This window comes from Lynx canadensis, chromosome A3 (assembly GCF_007474595.2).
Source record: "Lynx canadensis isolate LIC74 chromosome A3, mLynCan4.pri.v2, whole genome shotgun sequence".
NCBI lineage: Eukaryota > Metazoa > Chordata > Mammalia > Carnivora > Felidae > Lynx > Lynx canadensis.
In genome coordinates, this window is record NC_044305.1 from 103951473 (window position 1) to 103971761 (window position 20289).

The following is a 20289-nucleotide window of genomic DNA, read 5'->3' on the forward strand; positions in this document are numbered from 1 at the left end:
TGAGAACACCACAGTAATCATTGTTCCAAGCTAGATCCATAAATGAATATTAAAATTAGTGAGTGAAGCTTTAAGAAGGAACAAGGTATTTGTATAGCCTTGCAGTATCTCACTCACATTTTCAATGTGATTGTTTTAACATCTGTCCACAAATTCTTTGATATCCCTCCCTCCAGGAAGTGGATCTTCATTTACTTCCCTTTTTTTTTTTTTTAAAAAGTTTATTTATTTTTAGAGAGAGAGCGTGCATAGAGAAGAGGCAGAGACAGAGAATCCCATGCAGGCTCTGCACTGTCAGCACAGAGCCCAACATGGGGCTCGATCTCAGGAACCGTGAGATCATGACCTGAGCCACAATCAAGAGTCGGATGTTTTGTTTTGTTTTTTTTTTTAATTTTTTTTTTCAACGTTTTTATTTATTTTTGGGACAGAGAGAGACAGAGCATGAACGGGGGAGGGGCAGAGAGAGAGGGAGACACAGAATCGGAAACAGGCTCCAGGCTCTGAGCCATCAGCCCAGAGCCTGACGCGGGGCTCGAACTCACGGACCGCGAGATCGTGACCTGGCTGAAGTCGGACGCTTAACCGACTGCGCCACCCAGGCGCCCCAAGAGTCGGATGTTTGACTGAACTACCCAGGCACCCCATCTCCTTTTGAGTGTAGGCTAACTATGATTTGCTATGAATAAATAAGGGTCAGGAAAGGAAGAAATAGTTTCTTGCAGAGCAGAAACCCAGCAGACACTACCTTCACCAGGTGATTGGTTAATCTGGTTATTGGTTATTACTGGTTATCCCCAGTAATAAGTTGTGTTGATATCATATATCCCCTAATAGGATGTAACAAGAAAGGGCGCTTTACCCCTGATATTCTTCCCTGAAATCAATATAACCCCAGTCTAAACATATGAAAGGCCAAATTTAAACCCAAATGGGAGGGACATTGTACACAGCTCCCAACCAGTATTCAAAAGTGTCCATGTGAGAAAGACTGAGACAGACCAATACACTGGCACAGATTAGAGGAGACTATATGCCACATGTGTCCTGGACTGGAGCCTGGAACAGAGAAGGGACATGTGGAAAAATGATGAAATCCAAATAGCATCTATAGGAGTAGTGTTTTTAGAGATGCGCCAGGATTCTATAAGATGCTAACATCAGAGGAAGTTTGACAAAATGCACGTGGGAACTCTGTACTATCTTTGTAACTCTTCTATAAATCTAGGCTTTTCAAATTAAAAAATAAATAAAAATTGGAACATAAAACGTGACCCTTGAATGCAGTGCGACTCCACTGGGGTGTGTCCCACTTCTGGGGAGAATGGAACCACAATGTCCTTGACTGTGTTAGCCAGGGGTGACATGTATTCTCTCTTTAATTCCTCATTTTTGGGGGGGGGGGTGCCTGGGCCTCCAACTTCAACTCAGGTCACGATCTCACAGTCCGTGGGTTCAAGCCCCGCATTGGGCTCTGTGCTGACAGCTCAGAGCCTGGAGCCCGCTTGGGATTCTATGTCTCCCTGTCTCTCTGCCCCTCCCCAGCTCACACACTGTCTCTGTGTCTCAAAAATAAATATACATTAAAAAAATACTTTAATTTCTCGTTTTTTGAATCTTAAAAAGTATGAGTGTGTTACATTTTGTGGACGAAAGAAGGAGATTGCTGCTTTTTCTTCAGCTCCTCTTTTGTTGCAGGAAGTACCTCACACTGAAGAGTTCTCAGATGATTCAACCGTATGGGGCGTCCGCTGCAACAAAACCCTGGCGCCCAGTCCTAAGAGCCCGGGAGCCTTCACCTCTGCTGCACAGCTCGCATCTACTCCTTTCCACAAGCCACCAGGGGACTCCGTGCACGCTCTGGAAGACAAAGGTGTGTGTGGCACTACGTTAGCATGTTGTCTTCTGCCAGCTTCAGTTCTTGCACAATTAGCTTTCTTCTTGGAAATCCTAAATTGAAGTTGAAAAATTATAAAGAAGAAGCTTCAAGTCCATTTACTGTATTATTACATATATGATTTTTTTCTTTTGGTATATTGTTTTCTTAAAGTCTGTGCATTTTAGAAATGTAATACCTTAGATTATAGGTGGAACAGGAGAAAAACCTGCATTTGAGGAAAACAAGCATTTGAACATAGATATGCAAAGTCCAACCCATTTGTACAGGATTTAGGTTTATGTTATGCTTACTGCAAACAAAATGACCACTATGGACAGGTCTATTTTAAGAGTAGAAAATAGCAAATTTTAGTCCTTGGTGTATGTCTACAAATTTTACATTAGAGTTATAGCCAAGTGCTACACTCGGGAAAATCAGGTATTTTTTTTTTAATGACTGACCTCACAAGAGTAATAATAAAACTCACAGTCCTTATTTCCCCTAGACATAACACTCCTGTGTCAAAGATCTTTATCTGAATTGAACCTTAATATAAGACATTGGCGTTGAGTGCAAATAATTATTACCAACCTATTAAAATTAAATACCAACCAATAAAATACATACAATAAGGTCTGGGACCACTTTACCATTTTGATGACTACGAATTTACTAGCCAAATTCCAATACTGCTGACATCTTAAAAAAAAACTTTTTTTTTTAATGTTTATTTATTTTTGAGAGAGAGAAAGAGCACGAGCCGGGGAGGGAAAGAGAGGGAGACAGAATCCAAAGCAGGCTCTAGGCTCTGAGCTGTCAGCACAGAGCCCAATGCAGGGCTCGAACGCATGAGCTGTGAGATCACGACCTGAGCTGAAGTCGGACGCTTAACCAACTAAGCCACCCAGGTGCCCCACTGATGACACTTTTATTAAAAATAGTAATTATTCCCCAAAGCAATAATGAAAGAACACTCAAAGAATTGCACTCCACTTCATGGAAGTATATTGCACTATAAAGTCTGAGCCTATAGACCTATACATTTTTAACTAAAGACTAAAAAGTTTCTCTTAGAGTACTAGCTCAGTATGTTACATTTCTTTTCTGGATTTTGAAGGAGAGTTCAGTTGAAACTTGGACAACTGCCAAGTGCCATCACAAGCTTGTCACTTTAATAAAAAAATTTTTCCGGGGCGCCTGGGTGGCGCAGTCGGTTAAGCGTCCGACTTCAGCCAGGTCACGATCTCGCGGTCCGTGAGTTCGAGCCCCGCGTCAGGCTCTGGGCTGATGGCTCGGAGCCTGGAGCCTGTTTCCGATTCTGTGTCTCCCTCTCTCTCTGCCCCTCCCCCATTCATGCTCTGTCTCTCTCTGTCCCAAAAATAAATAAACGTTGAAAAAAAAATTTAAAAAAAAAAATTTTTCCAAGTGTTTTTCATTTGGGAAAACTAGTTTACTCAGTAGAGTCTTTCAGAGAGTCAATATTGCCTGTTCTTGTAGTATTTGCACATCAGTTAGATAAATAGAAGCTGGTGTTCTAGTTCTAAAAAGGATTAGCAGCTGTCTGGTGAGGCACTAGCTGATAGTTTAGTCCGGTGTAATACCTGGCTGTATGTAGTCTTAGCGTCATTGGTAGAGGTATACTCCACATTTCTGCCTTCCTAGCTTGTCTTTCCATAGACAGTTTTCATTGGTTTGTTTTTAGTTAAAGGGAGTGATGGTGAGTATTGCCAGGTAGCTTCCAGACAAAAACACTCTAAATCAGTTTAACCAACTAAACACTAACGGACTAAATAAAGCAGTTAGACAGAAGGACCCGCAAATCTCCACCCCCACCCCCAGAAGCGTTGCAGCGTTTTTCTCTCCACGTCCTTGTCTTCAGGTTCTCCTGAAGCAGGGTGTGCCCTCCACCATACCGGTAACCTCCGTAGGCTGCTCATCCTGCCCAGAACTGACTTGCCACCTTCCGACCCTTTTCTCTTGAAGGATTGTATGGAGTTGAAATGCTCACAAATGGTAGTGGTGGTAAAAAAAATTTTAGTGATTTTTTTTTCCCATTTTTAAACATTATGGAACATTTTACCGTGGAATGCTATTTTGAAATTACAACGGAAGTTGGTATAAGAAGGAATCCTGGACTTTATAACCATATGAGGTCATGTGTGTATGGACACACGCATGCATAACGTCTCTCTCTCATCTTCTCCATATTTCAGAAAACGTGGTAGCAAAACAGTGCCCCCACGTGACTCTGGATTCTCGTGAAGAAAACGTGGTGGAACCCTCAAAAGACAGAAAGTTCAGGTACTATGAGGGCACGTGTGCCTCTGTCACCCACTGTCACTCTAGCTTTGCTTTTAGGATGTGGTGGAATACCTAATTCCTACCCTTCGAGGCAAACAGAGACTTCATGGGCTCGCAGGGATAAGCCAGAAGGTACTCTCTCTCTATGTACCATACGCTGGCCACATCAGGGCAGTGAGAGAAGCAGCTGGGGTAGCAGAGAGTCTATGGGAACAGTTCCTGTGACTGACTTCTCCTTTGGAGAGCAGAGCCTTACATACTCTGACCAGCGAAAGACCCTGGCGCGTGAAAACTACTGCAGAACCAAGCAAATGCGCATCTCTTTCTTTATATCCGTTCTAACTGAGAAAGGCAATAACTTTCTTTCAAGAGGAGTGAGATAGAATGTTTCGGCCTCCTAGGTATTGGTACAAAATGCAGATGCAGCATACGCTAGTGCTTTGCGGAAGTAAAGTTGCACTGTTTTGAATAGTCTGGGAAACGCAACAGACGCTGAGTAGCTGCAATTTTCGAGTATTTATTATATTCCCGTATGATGCTGACACTTTTTGTGCACTGTACCCTTTAGTTAATCCTTACAGTAAATTAATTGTAGGAACTATCCTTTTCATCGTTAGAGATGAAGAAACCAGGTCTAGAGAGTTAAAAAAAAAAAAAAAAAATAGATGACCTATAGTCCTACAACTTGTGATTGCAGCACTGGAATTTGAACCCATTTCTCTAGTTCCAAAAGCCTTGCTTGCTCTCACCACTGTGCTGTGCCGCCTCTTGTTATTAAAAACCTCTTCTTAAAGCAAGACTCCGGTAAATAAATTGGACAAAAGACATGAGCAGAATTTACAAAAGAAAGAAAATGAATAAACATGTAGAAAATGGTCAACTCCCTAATAATTAAAAAAAAAACACGCAAATTAACAGATCTTGCCTTTTAATTTAAATTGCCGCTCGATAGGCCCACCAGCAATCTTCCCACCTGCAACTAAACGTCTGAATCACAAGACTGCCGTAAGCCACCCTTGGCATAACATAGACCTATACAGGACAAAAATCAGTTGCCAGGGTAATAACTGTCTTTGACCCTGTGAGATGATTAAGTTGCAAGGAAACACTTAAGACCGAGGGAACAGAAGTTCCCTGGCTTAGAAGCCTTGTTTCCATGGGTGTTAGTGTGTCAGTGGCTCTTGAAACACTCGATTTAGATTCCAGAGTCCCCACAAGGGACAGGCCTATTACAAGAGTCGTCATATCTGAAGCCTGAAGCTGTGGATTCCCAGCGTATATTCCTAATTCTCTCAGTCTAGAATGCAGTTACCAGTAATGGTTGTTTTTTACCATAAGCAGTGTTGACAGTGATACTCTTACGTTTTCAGTTTTCAGGGGAGAAAAGCTAGAAAGTTACCAAAATTCAAATTCTCGTGGAGAAGGGAAAAGGGTTTTATTGATGACTTATGCACCCACAGTAATTGGGTACTCACATAACTTAATAGCAATACATATGCGTTTGGAAGCAACTCTTTCTGTGTACATGGGTACCTCTACTATGTTTTGTTGTAATATAAAATATTGGAAATACTCCCATTTGACTACCACATTTTCTCCCAATAATAGATTTTGGTGGCTATGCTTATGGGATAGATTAAAATTGCCATGATCTGAAGAGGGAGGATTTATTTGTGTCCTCCTTCTACATGAAATGGCTGAACAGAAAATTAACTAAGTAAAATAAAATATTGACAATACTTACTAAAAACCAGGAAAGTATTCTGTTCCAGCATACACCCACTGGATTAGGTGGAGTGTGGTGATTCAAATCCATGCTAGGACTGTGGAGAAACCTGGCAGACACGACCTTTCCAAACGATCAAGGTTAATTTCACAAGTGATAGCTCATGGTAGTCATGCAATGAGAAGGGCACTCTACCTCTGGAATATTCTTCCCTAAAACCGATACTCACAGTCTAGTCATGAGGAAAACCTCCCAGAAACCTGAATTGGGGGACACTCTACAAAATACCTGGCCAGTACTCCTAAAAAAGGACAAGGTCTTGGGAGAGTAGGAAACACTAAGAAACTGTCACAGATGAGAAGGGAGTAAGGAGACCTGACAACTGAATACAACACGGTACCCATGATCAGATCCGGGCGCAAATAAAGGGCCCTGTGGAAAAACTGGCGACATCCAAATGAAGTTTGGAGGTTAGTTAATAGTATAACAAATGTTGGTTTATTGGTTTTGACAGGGAAGCCTCTGTAATGTGAAATGATGACAGTAGAGGAAATTAGGTGAGGAGTATTTGGGAATTCTTTATTATCCTTGCAACATTTCTTTAAATCTAAAATTATTCCTATTCCAAAATTAGTTTCTTTTTTTAAAAAATTCATAGTAAGAAAAATGCCTGTCAAGTAAGAATGAAGGGGCACCTGGGTGACTCAGTTGGTTAAGGGTCCGACTCTTGATTTCTGCTCAGGTTATGATCTCACAGTTCGTTAGTTTTGAGCTCCACATTGGGTTCTGCATTGACAGTGCAGAGCCGGCTTGGGATTCTCTCTCTCTCCCTCTCTCTGCCCCTCCCCTGCTCACGTTCTCTCTCTCTCTCCCAAAAGAAATAAATAAACTTAAAAAAAAAAAAATTAAGAGGGGCGCCTGGGTGGCTCAGTTGGTTGAGCGACAGACTTCGGCTCAGGTCATGATCTCACAGTTTGTGGGTTTGAGCCCCGCGTCGGGCTCTGTGCTGACGGCTCAGAGCCTGGAGCCTGCTTCGGATTCTGTGTCTCCCCCTCTCTCTGCCCCTCCCCTGCTCATGCTCTCTCTCTTTCTCTCTCTCTCTCTCTCTCTCTCTCTCTCTCTCAATAATAAACATTAAAAAAAATTTTTTTTAATTAAGAATGAAACATGAAGTTGTATGTACAAAGTCCTTTTTCTCAAAATATACATTTTGTAAAAATTTATACATATGTTTGTGCATATGTGGATGTGAAGGTGGAGGAGAATTATGTGTATAAAAATACATACACAGTCAATTCTTATTATTTTCACTGGTTCTTTTGTATAAAGTCACTGCGAACTCTGAATTATCCAACACGGAACCATTTGTTATTCATAGGGGAGATACACAGGTTCCTGTGAGCCTCTGTTCACAACATTTTGTTTACAGACACCTTATTTAATAAAGATTGTTGATTCGTTAACATTGAACTCAGGCCCACAGCACTATAACTCATACCTGAACAAGGCTTATCCTAACACATATCCTCCGTAAGACACATCATGGCCTTCTTGCACTGAGGCACACTAGACAACACTTTAGCGTTGCACTTGGGGAACATCCTAAACAGCGAAATCACCAACAAAAATTCAGAAAAACACGTTACTAAGTATACCATGCAACGGCACTTGTTTATACTGTGAGACCTGAGACAAGAATGCAGAGCATTGCCTTATTTCACTTCCCCTGGGAACGCATGTGTTGGTGACTAAAACTTTTCACCATTCTGCATGTCTGTAAAAGCACCGTGAGTATTGATTTGGGGTTTGCAAATGAGTTTTAGCATGTAGGTGAATTCACAAATATGGAACCCATGAATAATACAGATCAACTATATATGTGTATGTGTGTGCGTAAAGAAAGACACTGGTGTTAGGTTGTTGGATTATGGCATTTTCTGTTTGTTTCAATGCTGTGGAAAAAGCCACTTAGGGATAAAGTTAAATAGTCAGTCTTGATAATAGTAGTGATACTTAGATGACAGCTTGGGGAAATAAACCCATCCCTCCCAGTGTTTATCACTGAAGAATATCCAGTGTATTCCCTCACCTATTTATTGAATATATTTCCATGTCTTTGATTTTATTTCTGTTCATATTGTACTAGCTGTATTTGTAAGTATTTGTTTATCTGAAAAAAATGCTTTACTCAATTCTTTGTGAAGCAATTTTGAAATGTCATTCCCAGAATGGAAAGGAAACTGTTCTGTGGGACTTTTTGTGTGATCAAATCCAATAGACTTGTAATCACGTGGTGTTTTGTTTCCTCTTGTCTATCCCTTTAACACATTCAGTCCCATTCAAGAGAAAAGCCCAGAACCAGCGTTCCCTACAGATGTATCTTCAGCATCCGTGCTCTGTATGAGCCAGCCTCCTGCAGACGGTGTGCTAACCAGTGAGGTACAGCAGAGCCTTGAGGCTTGTAAACTCCTAGACACTGACCTCGCCATTGCAGAAGATGCATCAGATGCCAATGCTGGGCGCCAAACAGAATGGATGCAGACTAATTCACTTGGGAATGTTGATGTTGCAAGTATGAACACATATTCAGTCCTACTTGTGTCCCTGAATAAGGACAATAGCCTGGTGAAAGCTGTTCCATGAAAGAAGCTCAAAGAACAGGGACTTGGATGTCATTGAGTAGACCACAAGTTCAGACAAAACTTGCATACCGTGTCGGAGTGTGCTACAATGGTAGCATACTTGAAGGGCAACTGAATCTGTTTTAATTTTAGAAAGTATCAAAACAAATACTGTTGAAAGAGGGAGTTAGAATTGGAGGGTCTACTCTGTGCCAGGAATTTAATTTAAGACTGGTATCCCTATTTTACAGAAATGTAAACAGGCTCAGTGCTTAACTCCTTTACCCTGGTTATTCAGAAACAGTCTTGGATAGTCTTGCACAGTGGCTAAGAGCACAGACTCTGAAGACTGACTAGGTTCTAGTCCTAGCTTCTCCTCTTAGGCAGTCACATGATCTTGGCCAAGATCGTTTCAATTCTCTGGCCCTCTTTCCTTTTCTGTAAAGTGGATGTGATGGTTCTACTTCAGAATCTTGTAAGGACCAAGTGAATTACTAAGCATAAAGTACTCAGAACGGTGTCCTACATAGGCTTAGCACTAAGTACATGGTAATCATGCTGGATTAGTCTTTGAAACTACCACTAAAAGCATTTTTATAGCATAAATTGGACAGAAACTTTATTCTTCCCTTTAGAAATTATGTCTCTTTTGTGAACCCAAAGTACATCTCATCCTTGGAAATTGCTCATAGATAATATAAGTATCGAAAGGCATTGTGTTTTGTAGATCCGAGTGGGAAAGCAAGTGAAAGAATATATATCTGAGCATGTTAGGAGTAACTAAGATCCAGGTCTGCCTTTAAGACATAATTATGTTAAAGGCAGAATCTAGCAGTTCTGGGCAAGTGGAGCAGGTGCCCTTGGTGTTCATTTCCTTTGTCACAACTACATACTGATCTGACTTTGTAGATCTAAAATAACAAATCATGAACTATGCAGAACTAGCTATTTTGATATTTGAGAACGGTTATTATTTAAATCAGTGCTCTTTTAATGATGAAGCTTTTGAAAGCTTATTTAATGTCTCCATTTGTTTTATCTATAGTTTCTTTGGGGAAATTCTTGGGTACTGAATTCATTTTCTTTTTTTGTTCCCATTCCTTCTAAGATTTGACTGTTGAGAATCCATGGGATGATAAGTTGATTCTCAAACTTTTATCTGGGCTTTCTAAGCCAGTGAGATCCTATCCTAATACTTATGAATGGCAATGTAAACTTCCAGCCATCAAGCCCAAGACTGAGTTTCAACTGGGTAAGGACTGTGTGGGTAACAAACTTTTAAACTCTTGTTTTTGTCTGGGAAGTTGATGGTAACCCATGCATGTGTGATTTCCCTTCTGGTACCACCCCTACACTCCCCCCCCCCCCCCCCACTTCGAGTAGTTTTATCTACAGGATAAAGCTGAGAGCATTTTGTTAAGCCAGAACTGTAGGAGTTTGATTGCTGTTGGGACTATAACTTACAGAGGGCAATTTGGCAATATCTATCAAAGTAAAAAATGCATATACTTTTAGACATTCACTTTTAAGAATTTCCGCAGATATGCTTGCATATGTTCAGAATGACATGTATGCGTGTAAAAACGGCAGATTGGAAACAACACAGGTGTCTATGTGACTGCTAAAGTAAATTATGGGACCTGTATAGGAAAATATGGCTTGCTCTGTACTGATAGGTATGATGTCCAAAATAGGCTGTTAAGTGGAAGGCCCAACCTGTATTATATGCTGCCTTTCATTCCTTAAGAAGGGGGAAGATAATATATTCATATTTGGTACTATTTCCAGAGAACCCTTGAAACATATTCAAAACTAACAAATGGTTAATAGAGTGGATGTGGACAACAGTGGGAGCAAGACTTCTCACAATATACTTCACACACACACACACACACACACACACACACACACACGCAGGTTTCCCTGTTAACATCTTGTATTAGTGTGATATATTTGTTAAGGTTGACGAGCCAGTATTAATAGATTATTATTAACTAAAGTCCATAGTTTACATTAGGGTTCATTCTTTGTGTTGTACAATCTATGGGCTTTGACAAATGCGTAATGATGTGTATCCATCATTATGGTATCATAAAGAATAGTTTCACTGCCCCCAAAATACCCTGTGCTCCATGTATTCATCATCTCTTCCCTCCACCTGAAACCCTGGCAAACACTAATCTTTTAACTACTGTCTTCATAGTTTCGCCTTTTCCAGAATGTCATAGAGTTGTAATCATACTGTATGCAAACTTTTCAGATTGGCTTCTTTCACTTAGCAGTATGCATTTAAGGTCCCTTGGTCTTCTCATGACTTGACAGTTCTTTCTCTACAATCACTGAGTAATACTCCATTGTGTGAATGTGCCATAATTTATTTATCTATTCACCTACTGAAGGACATCTTGGTTGCTTCCAAGTGTTGGCAATTATGAACAAACCGCTGTAAACACTCATAGGCACTTTTTGTGTGGACATAAGTTTTCAGTTCATTTGGGTAAATACCAATGAGTTGTGATTGCTAGAACAGGTGGTAAGAGTATGTTTACTTCTGTAAGAAACTGCCAAACTGCCTTCAAATGGAGTTCGTACTATTTTGTATTCCCACCAGCAATGAATGAGAGTTCTGTTGCTCCATATCCTCACCATCATTTGGTGGTGTCAGTAATTTGGGTTTTCCATTCTAATAGATGTGTATTGAAAGGCATTTCATTATTTTTCATTTGCGATTCCCTAATTATATAATGATGTTGCACATTTTTTCATATGTTTATTTGCCATCTGTATATCTTCTTTGGTGATGTGTATGTTCAGATCTTTTGCCCATTTTTTAAAAATCAGTTCATTTTCTTACTGAGTCTTTTCCCCCATTTTCTTAATTGAGTTTTAAGAGTTGTGTATTTTGGATAACCGTTATCAGATAAGTGTTTTGCAAAGATATTCTCTCAGTCTCTGGCTTGTCTTTTCATTCTATTAACTGTGTCTTGGGCAGAGCAGCAGTTTTTAAATTTTGTCAGGTTTATCAATAGATTTCTTTCATGGATCATGCTTTTGGTACTGTGTCTAAGAGGTCATCAACAAACCCCAAGTCGCCTACCTATTCCCCTGTGTTACCTTCTAGTAATGTTATAGTGTTAATGTTTTACATTTATGTGTATGATTCATTTTGAGTAAACTTTTATGAAAGGTATAAGTTCTATGTCTAGATTCATTTTTGCATGTTGATGTCCAGTTTTTCATCACCATTTATTGAAAAGGCTATCTTTTCTTAATTGAATTGTCTTTGCTCTGTCAGTGATCAGAAGAGTATATTAGTTCGGCTGTGTTTCTGGGCTCTCTCTTCTATTCCATGATCTATTTGTCCAGACCACACTACTCTGATTACTGTAGCTTTTATAGGAAGTCTTGATGTTGTGTCAGTCCTCCAAACTGTTCTTCGTGTTCACTGTCTGGGCCTTTTCCCTTTCCACATAAACTTTAGAATCGGTATGTCAGTAGCCACAAAATAACTTGCAGGGATTTTGATTGGTATGGCCTTGAATCTCTAGATCAAGTTGGGAAGAAATGACATCTTGACAATCCTATCCATGTATGTGGACTATCTCTGTTTATTTGGATCTTCTTCTTTTTTTTTTTTAATCAAAGTTTTATGGTTTTCCTTATATAGATCTTGTGCATAGTTTGTTAGATTAATACCTAAGTTACTTCGTTTTAGAAGATGCTTAAGTATTGTGGGTTTTTTTATTGTAAATTCCACTTATTAATTTCTAGTACATAGGAAAGCAATTGACTCATATGTTAACCTTGTATCCTGCAACCTTGCTATAATCATGTGTTAGTTACAGGAGATTTTTTTTGTTGATTCTTTGGGATTTTCTGGCTAGACAATGCTGTCATCTGTGTACGAGAACTGTTTTATTCCTTCCCCATCCATATACCTTTTATTTCCTTTTCTTGTTTGATTGCATCAGCTAAGACTTCCAGTATAATGTTGAGCAGGAGTGATAAGAGGAGAAATTCTTGTCTTGTTCCTAATCTTAGTGGGAAAACATTTATCTGTTTCTACCATTAAGTATGATGTTAGCAGTAGGTTTTTTGGTAGATGTTCTTTATTAAGTTGAGGAAGTTTCCCACTATTCCTACTTTGCAGAGAGCTGTTAATCATGAATGGGTGTTGTTGGATTTTATCAAACACTTTTCCTGTTTTTATGATAGGATCATGTGATTTTTCTTTTTAGTCTGTTGGTATGATAGATTTATTCATTGATTTTTGAATATCGAACCAGCCTTGTATACCTGGATTAAATCCCACTTGGTCATGGTAAATAATTCTTTTTATACTTTTTTTTGGATTTCATTTGCTAATATTTGGTTGAGGACTTTTATATCTATGTTCATAAGAGATACTGTTCTGTAATTTTCTTGTGTTGTAACTGTCTGTTTCTGGTATTAGGGTAATGCTGGCCTCATAGAAGGGATTAGGAAGTATTCTATCCTCTGAAAGAGACTAGAGAATTGCTATAATTTTTTCCTTATATGTTTGGTAGAATTCACCAGTAGAGGGGCGCCTGGGTGGCCCAGTCGGTTAAGCGTCCGACTTCAGCTCACGTCACGATCTCGCGGTCCGTGAGTTCGAGCCCCGCCACGGGCTCTGGGCTGATGGCTCAGAGCCTGGAGCCTGTTTCCGATTCTGTGTCTCCCTCTCTTTCTGCCCCTCCCCCGCTCATGCTCTGTCTCTCTCTGTCCCAAAAATAAATAAATGTTAAAAACAAATTTTTTTTTTAAAAAGAATTCACCAGTGGACCCATCTGGCCCTGGTGCTTTCTGTTTAGGAAAGCTGTTAATTATGAATTCAATTTTTTGTCTGGTTCTTCCTGTGTGAAGGAAGAAATTTCATCGAGGTGATCAAATTTGTGGGCACAGAGTTGTTCATAGTATTCCTTTATTAACATTTTTAATTCATGGGATCTTTAGTGATGTCCCCTCTTTCGTTTCTGATATTAGTATTTTATGTCCTTCCCCCTTTTTTTCTTAGGTAACCTGGTAGGGGCTTATGGGTTTTATTGATCTTTTCAAAGAATCAGTTTTTTGTTTCATTGATATTCTCTGTTGATGTCCTGTTTTCAGTTTCACGGATACCTGCTATAATTACTTTTTTCTTCTGCTTGCTTTGGATTTAATTTGTTCTTTTCTAGTTTCCTACGGTGGAAACTAAAGTTATTGATTTTAGATCTTTCTTTTTTAACGTACACATTTAATCCTATAAATTGCCCTCTAAGCACTGCTTTTGCTGCACCCCACAATTTTAATAAATTGTGTTTCCATTTTCTTTTAATTCAAAATATTTTTAAATTTCTTTGAATTATGTGTTGTCTAATCGCCAAGTGTTTTGGGGCTTTCCAGCTATCTTTCTTTATTGGTTACTAGTTTAATTCCACTGTGGTTGGAGCACCTACTTTGTATGATTTCTTTGTTGTTGTTGTTATTGTTTTAGTTTGGTAAAGGTGTGTTTTACGGCCCAGAATGGTCTGTCTTGGAGAGCGTTCCACGTGAGCTTGGAAAGAATGTATAGTCTGCTGTTGTCAGATGAAGTTTTCCATAAATGTGAATTAGATCCAGTTGATTGGTACTGCTGTTCGAGTCAGTCATGCCCTGACTGATTTTCTGCCTGTTGGATCTGTTGGATCCAATGCAACTGTTGGAATCCAAAATCTGTTGGATTTTCTGCCGGTTGGATCCAACTGCCTGTTGGATCTATCGATTACTGAAAGACGGGTGTAGAAATCTCCAACTAGAATAGTGAATTCATCTGTTGTCCCTGCAGTCCTATCAATTTTTGCCTCACTATTTTGAGACACATACACATTAAGGAGTTATGTCTTCTCGGAAAATTGATCCTTTATCATTATCTAATGCCCCTTTTAATGCCTGATCACTTTTCTTACTCTGAAGTGTGCTCTGTATGAAATTAGAATAGCTGCCCCAGCCTTCTGTTTATTCATTAACATGGCATATCTTCCTCCATCCCTTTACTTTTAACCCATCTGTGTCTTTATATTTAAGGTGTTTTTCTCATAGGCAACATATAACTGGGTCTTGTATTCCTATCGCCTGTCATAGTTTCTGTTTTCATTGGTATATTTTTAGTCTATTGATCTTTAGACAGATTGTTGATAGAGCTGGATTAATATCTACTATGCTTGTTGCTATTTTCTATTCACTGCCCTTGTTCCCTTTTTTGTCTTCTTCTTTCTGCCTTCTCTGGTTTTATTTGGGTATTTATGTGATTTTGTTTTCTCGGTTAGCATATCAGTTATACTTCATTTTTAGTGGTTGCCCTAGAGTTTGCACTATACATTTAAAACTAACCCAAGTCCACCTTCAGTGAACATTATACCAGTTCACAGGTAGTGCCAGGTACTTTATAACAGAATGTTACCAGTTCTTCCCTCCTGTCCCTTAGAACAGTAGTGTCACTCATTTCACTTGTCCTAAGCTGTACTTATTGCACACATTGTAGCAATTACTATTTTGAAGAGTTCCCTGCTAGACCCACTAAGAATAAGAAAAATAAAAGACTTTCTTTTATCTTCATTTACTCCTTTTCCTACACTCTTCTGATCTGAGTTTCTGACGTATTTCCTCTTCCTTCTGTCTGAAAAACTTCTTTTAACATTGCTTGCAAGGCAGGTTTGCTGGTGACACGTTCCTTTAATCATGGTGTAAGCAAGTCTTTATTTCTTCACTTTTGGAGGGATAATGTCACTGGATACAGAATTTTTGATTTGGAGGTTTTTCTTTCAACACTCACTCCACTCTCTTCTTGCTTGTGTGCTCTCCAAAGAGAAGTCCATGTAATTCTCATCCTTGCTGTTCTGTACGTAGATGGCTTTGTCCCTCCGGCTTCTTTCACTATTTCCTCCTTATCTGATTTTCTGCAGTTTGAATACAACTTGTCTAGGTGTAGACTTTTTGGTATTTTTCCTGCCTTGTGTTCTGAGATTCCTAGATCCCTAATTTAGTGTCTGTCATTGATTTGGGGAATTTCTCAGCCATTATAACTCTAAATATTTTGTCTCTTCCTCTTTTTCTTCTGCCTGCTGATATTCCCATTACACATCTGTTACACCTATTATAATTGTCCCACAATTCTTGAACATTCTTTTCTATCTTTTAATTTTTTTTTGCTTTGCAAATCACGTTTGGAAGTTTCTGTCGACATACCTGCAAGCTGACTGATTCTTTTCCCAGCCACGTACAGCCTATTGATGAGCCCATGAAAAACAGTCTTTATTTCTGTTATAAGTGGAGTATTTTTTTTTTTATTTCTAGCACTTACTTCTTTTTGATTCCTTCTCAGAGTTTCCATTTGCTTGTATTTCCCATCTGTTCTTGCATATTATCTCTTTTTTTCATTACAACTTAGCATATTAATCACAATTTTTAAACAAAGTTCCTGGTCTTATAATTGCAAAATCTTTGCTGTATGTTTGTCTGGCTCTGATACTTGCTCTGTGTCTTCAAGCTGTGTTTTTGTCTCTTAGTATGCTTGTAATTTTTGTTAGCAGCCAGACCTGATGTACTGGGTAAAAGTACTGAGATAAAATAGGCCTTTGGTGTAAGATTTATGCTTCTCTGTCTTGAGATGAGGCTGCCTTTACTGTTTGTTGCCACCATAGAGACTAAAGTTCCCATTTGTGTCCTTATTTCTGTCTCCCCTGTTGGCTTTGGGTTTCCCCTGAGGCTTGTTCTTTTTTTTTTTTTTTTTTTTTTTTAATGTTTTGTTTGTTTGTTTTTGAGAGACAGAGAGAGAGACAGACAGAATGTGAGCAGGGGAGGGGCAGAGAGAGAGGGAGACACAGAACTTGAAGTGGGCTTCAGGTTCAGTGCTGTTAGCACTGAGGGCTTGAGCTCACAAATTATTAGATCATGACCTGAGCCGAAGTTGGACCCTGAACCGACTGAGCCACCCAGGCGCCCTGAGACTTGTTCTTAAGTAAGGTCTGAGACATTAGTTGTGCTGTAATCCCCCAGCTACTGGCTCCAGGGGTGCTTTCTGCTCCTGGGCTTATGCTCTGGCAAGCTGTTATTCTCTGTATCCACCAGTGGGGGCAGCAGTGTGCCCTGTGACCTCACTTCTTTAATGGCTCTAACATGAGTTGTCGATTTTCGGTTAGTGTAGCTTTTTCTTTTTTTATTGTGGGGAGTGGAGTGATGACTTCCAAGTTCCTGAAAGTGCCACATTAGAAACTGGAAGTCTGCTCTTGTATATTTGATTTTGAACATGTGGATTTTTTTAAATTACTTTGAAAATCTATTGCAACTTTACCTTGGTAGTCTCTCCTCAAACCAGTAGTAACCCCAGTGTTATAAAAATAGCAAGACCAATCCAATTTGAGGGACATTCTACAATTCACCTGACCAGTACTCCTTGGAAGTGTCATGGTCATCTAAAACCAAAAGTTGGAAGCTGTCACAGCCTGTCAGAGGCTGAGGAGATTTGATGTATTTGTCCTGGAACATTAAGGAAACACTAGTGAAATCCGGATAGGCTTGGGCTCAGTAACATACCAGTGTGGGTTCTGTATTTGTAACAAATGTACCATCCTTATTGAAAGTTAACAATAACTGAGCCTGAGTGGCTCAGTCAGTTAAGCGTCCGACTTCGGCTCAGGCCATGGTCTCACAGTTCGTGGGTTTGTGCCCCGCGTCGGGCTCTGTGCCGACAGCTCGGAGCCTGGAGCCTGCTTTGGATTCTGTTTCTCCCTCTCTGTCTGCCCCTCCCTCACTCATGCTTTGTCTCTCAAAAATAAATAAATGTTTAAAAAATTTTTCAAAAAAAAAAAAAAAAAGAAAGTTAACAATAGGGGCACCTGGGTGGTTCAGTCAGTTAAGTGTCCAACTTCGGCTCAGGTCACGATCTCGTGGTTTGTGAGTTCAAACCCCGCGTCGGGCTCTGTGGTGACAGCTCAGAGCCTGGAGCCTGCTTTGGATTCTGTGTCTCCTCCTCTCTCTGCCCCTCCCCTGCTCATGCTCTGTCTCTCAGTAATAAATAAATGTTAAAAAAAAAAATACAGAAAAGAAAAGAAAGTTAACAATAGAGGAAACTGGATGCAGAGCAAACAAACTGTACTATCTTTGCAGCTTTTCTGTAAATTGAAAACTATCTAAAATAAAAGTTTTACTTTAATAAAAAAATGTTAAGTATTCTATGAGAAATATTGGTACAGTTACACTCTGCGCTTTGTGTCCCAGTGTAAAACACTTGGCGTTTTTCAAAGGTGTACGTAGAGCTTTGTTCAGCACTTTACAGGATCAGCAGTCTTGCCAAGGACACGGTGCAGGTATCACCCCTTTAAACCTGAGAATATTGGCAAAGAGAGGATGTCTGCCCGCTCCTGCCGTAAAGTGGCAGGCCCGGTGCCCAGCAGTGCTGCCTTTGGTCCCCCCACATGCCATGTAAAAAGGGAGGCTGTTTTGTGGCAGGTGTTTAACTTTTGCTTAATGCAAGGAAAACATTTCCTGAGGGAGCTATATCCATTTTTATGTAGGAAGGCAAACAAGCACCAAGAAAATTCCACAAATACACAACTTACCAAAAATGATGTTGTGAACCTTTTTTCCCCACTTTGACACGTCTGTCTTCTAAGGTTCTTTGCTGGTCTACGTCGATCACCTTCTTGGAGAAGGGGCCTTTGCCCAAGTCTATGAAGTTACCCATGGAGATATGAACGATGCCAAAAATAAACAGAAGTTCGTTTTAAAGGTAAATAATCTGAGCAGTTTTTTGTGTAGTGTACAAATGAATTTTAGGACTTGAGTTCGTCAGCCCCCTTTTTTCTCTCTCGAGACAACAGTGACTTCGTTTGGTCACTGTTAAGAATTAAGAAACGTAAACTGTCCAGCAAGGATTCGGGATGGCCTTGCCACAAATGACCTCACAGCAGACCCCATGCTTCGGCAACAGTCTGTAGCTTGTCATCACCTTCTACCCCACATCGTTTGTTGGAGTACCCGTTGCTTTCTGGCTGTCATTTTCTAGAATGTGAGACTGGATGTGAATGTCACATACCTGACTTGCAGGTCCAGAAGCCTGCCAACCCCTGGGAATTCTACATCGGGACCCAGCTAATGGAGCGACTAAAGCCAAACACGCGACACATGTTCATCAAATTCTATTCCGCCCACTTATTCCAGAATGGCAGTGTGTTGGTAGGCGATCTCTACAGCTATGGCACGTTGCTGGTGAGTAAATTTGATGTGAACATGATTTGGAAGTACGTTTTTGGCCTGTGCCCTGCTCGTACGTTTTGTGGTTGGAGCTTCTGTCGGAGTGGCAGGTGGGATTGTTTCATTAATCTCATTAATCCTGTGCAACCAATTCGGGATTCCACTCTCTGTTGTTTCTAGAATGCAATCAATCTCTATAAAAATACCCCTGAAAAGGTGATGCCTCAAGCTCTAGTCCTCTCCTTTGCGCTCAGAATGCTCTACATGATCGAACAAGTGCACAGCTGTCAAATTATTCATGGAGACATTAAGCCAGACAATTTCATACTTGGAAGCAGGCAAGTGTTGCACTTTCAATGCAGTTCTGTTTCCCAGCAGCCTTCCATTATTTGTGCTCATGCCGCCTGGCCCTTGTTTGTGTTTAATACAGATTTTTGGAACAGGATGGTGACGATGATGATATATCTGCTGGCTTGGCATTGATTGACCTGGGGCAGAGTATAGATATGAAACTTTTTCCGAAAGGAACTACATTTACAGCAAGGTGTGAAACGTCTGGTTTTCAGTGTATTGAGATGCTCAGCAACAAACCATGGAACTACCAGGTACGGAACTGAAGTGAGAGAGTTGAGAATTGATTCCTTTATCATACTTACTATATTTTACAAATGAACTTGGGGATCTAGTTAGTTTGAGCCGGTCTCATCATGCTCTCCTGTGCTGGGAGTTAAGACCATGCTCAAGTGTTTTCAGTTGCACACATATTCCATGGCGAGAGGCTTCGGAGGACAGATGGAGACCAGCCACCAGAGCCGCAGGGGAGGGAGGTGGGAAGACTCCAGGCTGCCCATGTGGAAGACAGGCTGGAGCACTACGTTTGCCCCTAGACAAAAGGGAGGACTTGAGAAGCATACAGTGGCTCAGGGAGAACGGCTTTCCCAGGGGCTGCCTCAAGAGGCGGCGGCCGGGAAGCCTCCAGCAAAGCCCACGCAGGCATTACTCAGCAGGGCATTTCGGTGGGGGGTTGAATAAGCTATTTATTTATTTCTTCCAAAATTACTTAAAAGTAAAAGCCTGTGGTTATCTACTTGCTGCGTAAGTTAGACCTCTTCATGTACTCTTGTGCGCGTGACTATTTTAGTCACACGTGCCTTACGTTTCCTTTGTAGCTTGATTACTTTGGAGTGGCCGCAACAGTGTACTGCATGCTTTTTGGCACTTACATGAAAGTGAAAAACGAAGGAGGAGTTTGGAAGCCCGAAGGTCTTTTTAGGAGGTGAGTATTCGCGTCGGTGCCACAGTGAAAGACCACGCATGGTGGAATGTTGGGTTCCGTCTGGTGGAGAACAGATCTCTGCCGCTGCGTGGAAAAGCCCTGCCTTGGGAGGTGCGGTGAGGCAGCACAGTCCTGGACGCGGGGCCCAGTGAGCAGGGTACAAAGCCCCGCTGCTGCTGTTCCCGGATCCCAGACAGTGTGGGGCAGCCGATGTCCTCCAGTGAAAGCTCCTGGCCACACGGTCAGCATCCTGTAC

General features: G+C 40.6%; 1 protein-coding gene and 1 non-coding gene across 2 annotated transcripts in view; both read left to right on the forward strand.

Annotated features, from left to right (window-relative positions):
• BUB1 (BUB1 mitotic checkpoint serine/threonine kinase) overlaps nt 1–20289 on the forward strand; it is a 46183-nt gene that overhangs the window by 24027 nt on the left and 1867 nt on the right. Inside the window, exons 16-24 of the mRNA XM_032592687.1 lie at nt 1699–1873; nt 4093–4180; nt 8240–8478; nt 9636–9779; nt 18178–18293; nt 18611–18772; nt 18938–19095; nt 19188–19362; nt 19927–20033. Coding sequence (XP_032448578.1) covers nt 1699–1873; nt 4093–4180; nt 8240–8478; nt 9636–9779; nt 18178–18293; nt 18611–18772; nt 18938–19095; nt 19188–19362; nt 19927–20033 — 1364 coding nt within the window. The remainder of the gene's footprint in view (nt 1–1698; nt 1874–4092; nt 4181–8239; nt 8479–9635; nt 9780–18177; nt 18294–18610; nt 18773–18937; nt 19096–19187; nt 19363–19926; nt 20034–20289) is intronic.
• LOC115511371 lies at nt 5752–5891 on the forward strand. Its single transcript, XR_003968032.1, has one exon. It is a non-coding gene; the product is annotated as a small nucleolar RNA SNORA29 (small nucleolar RNA).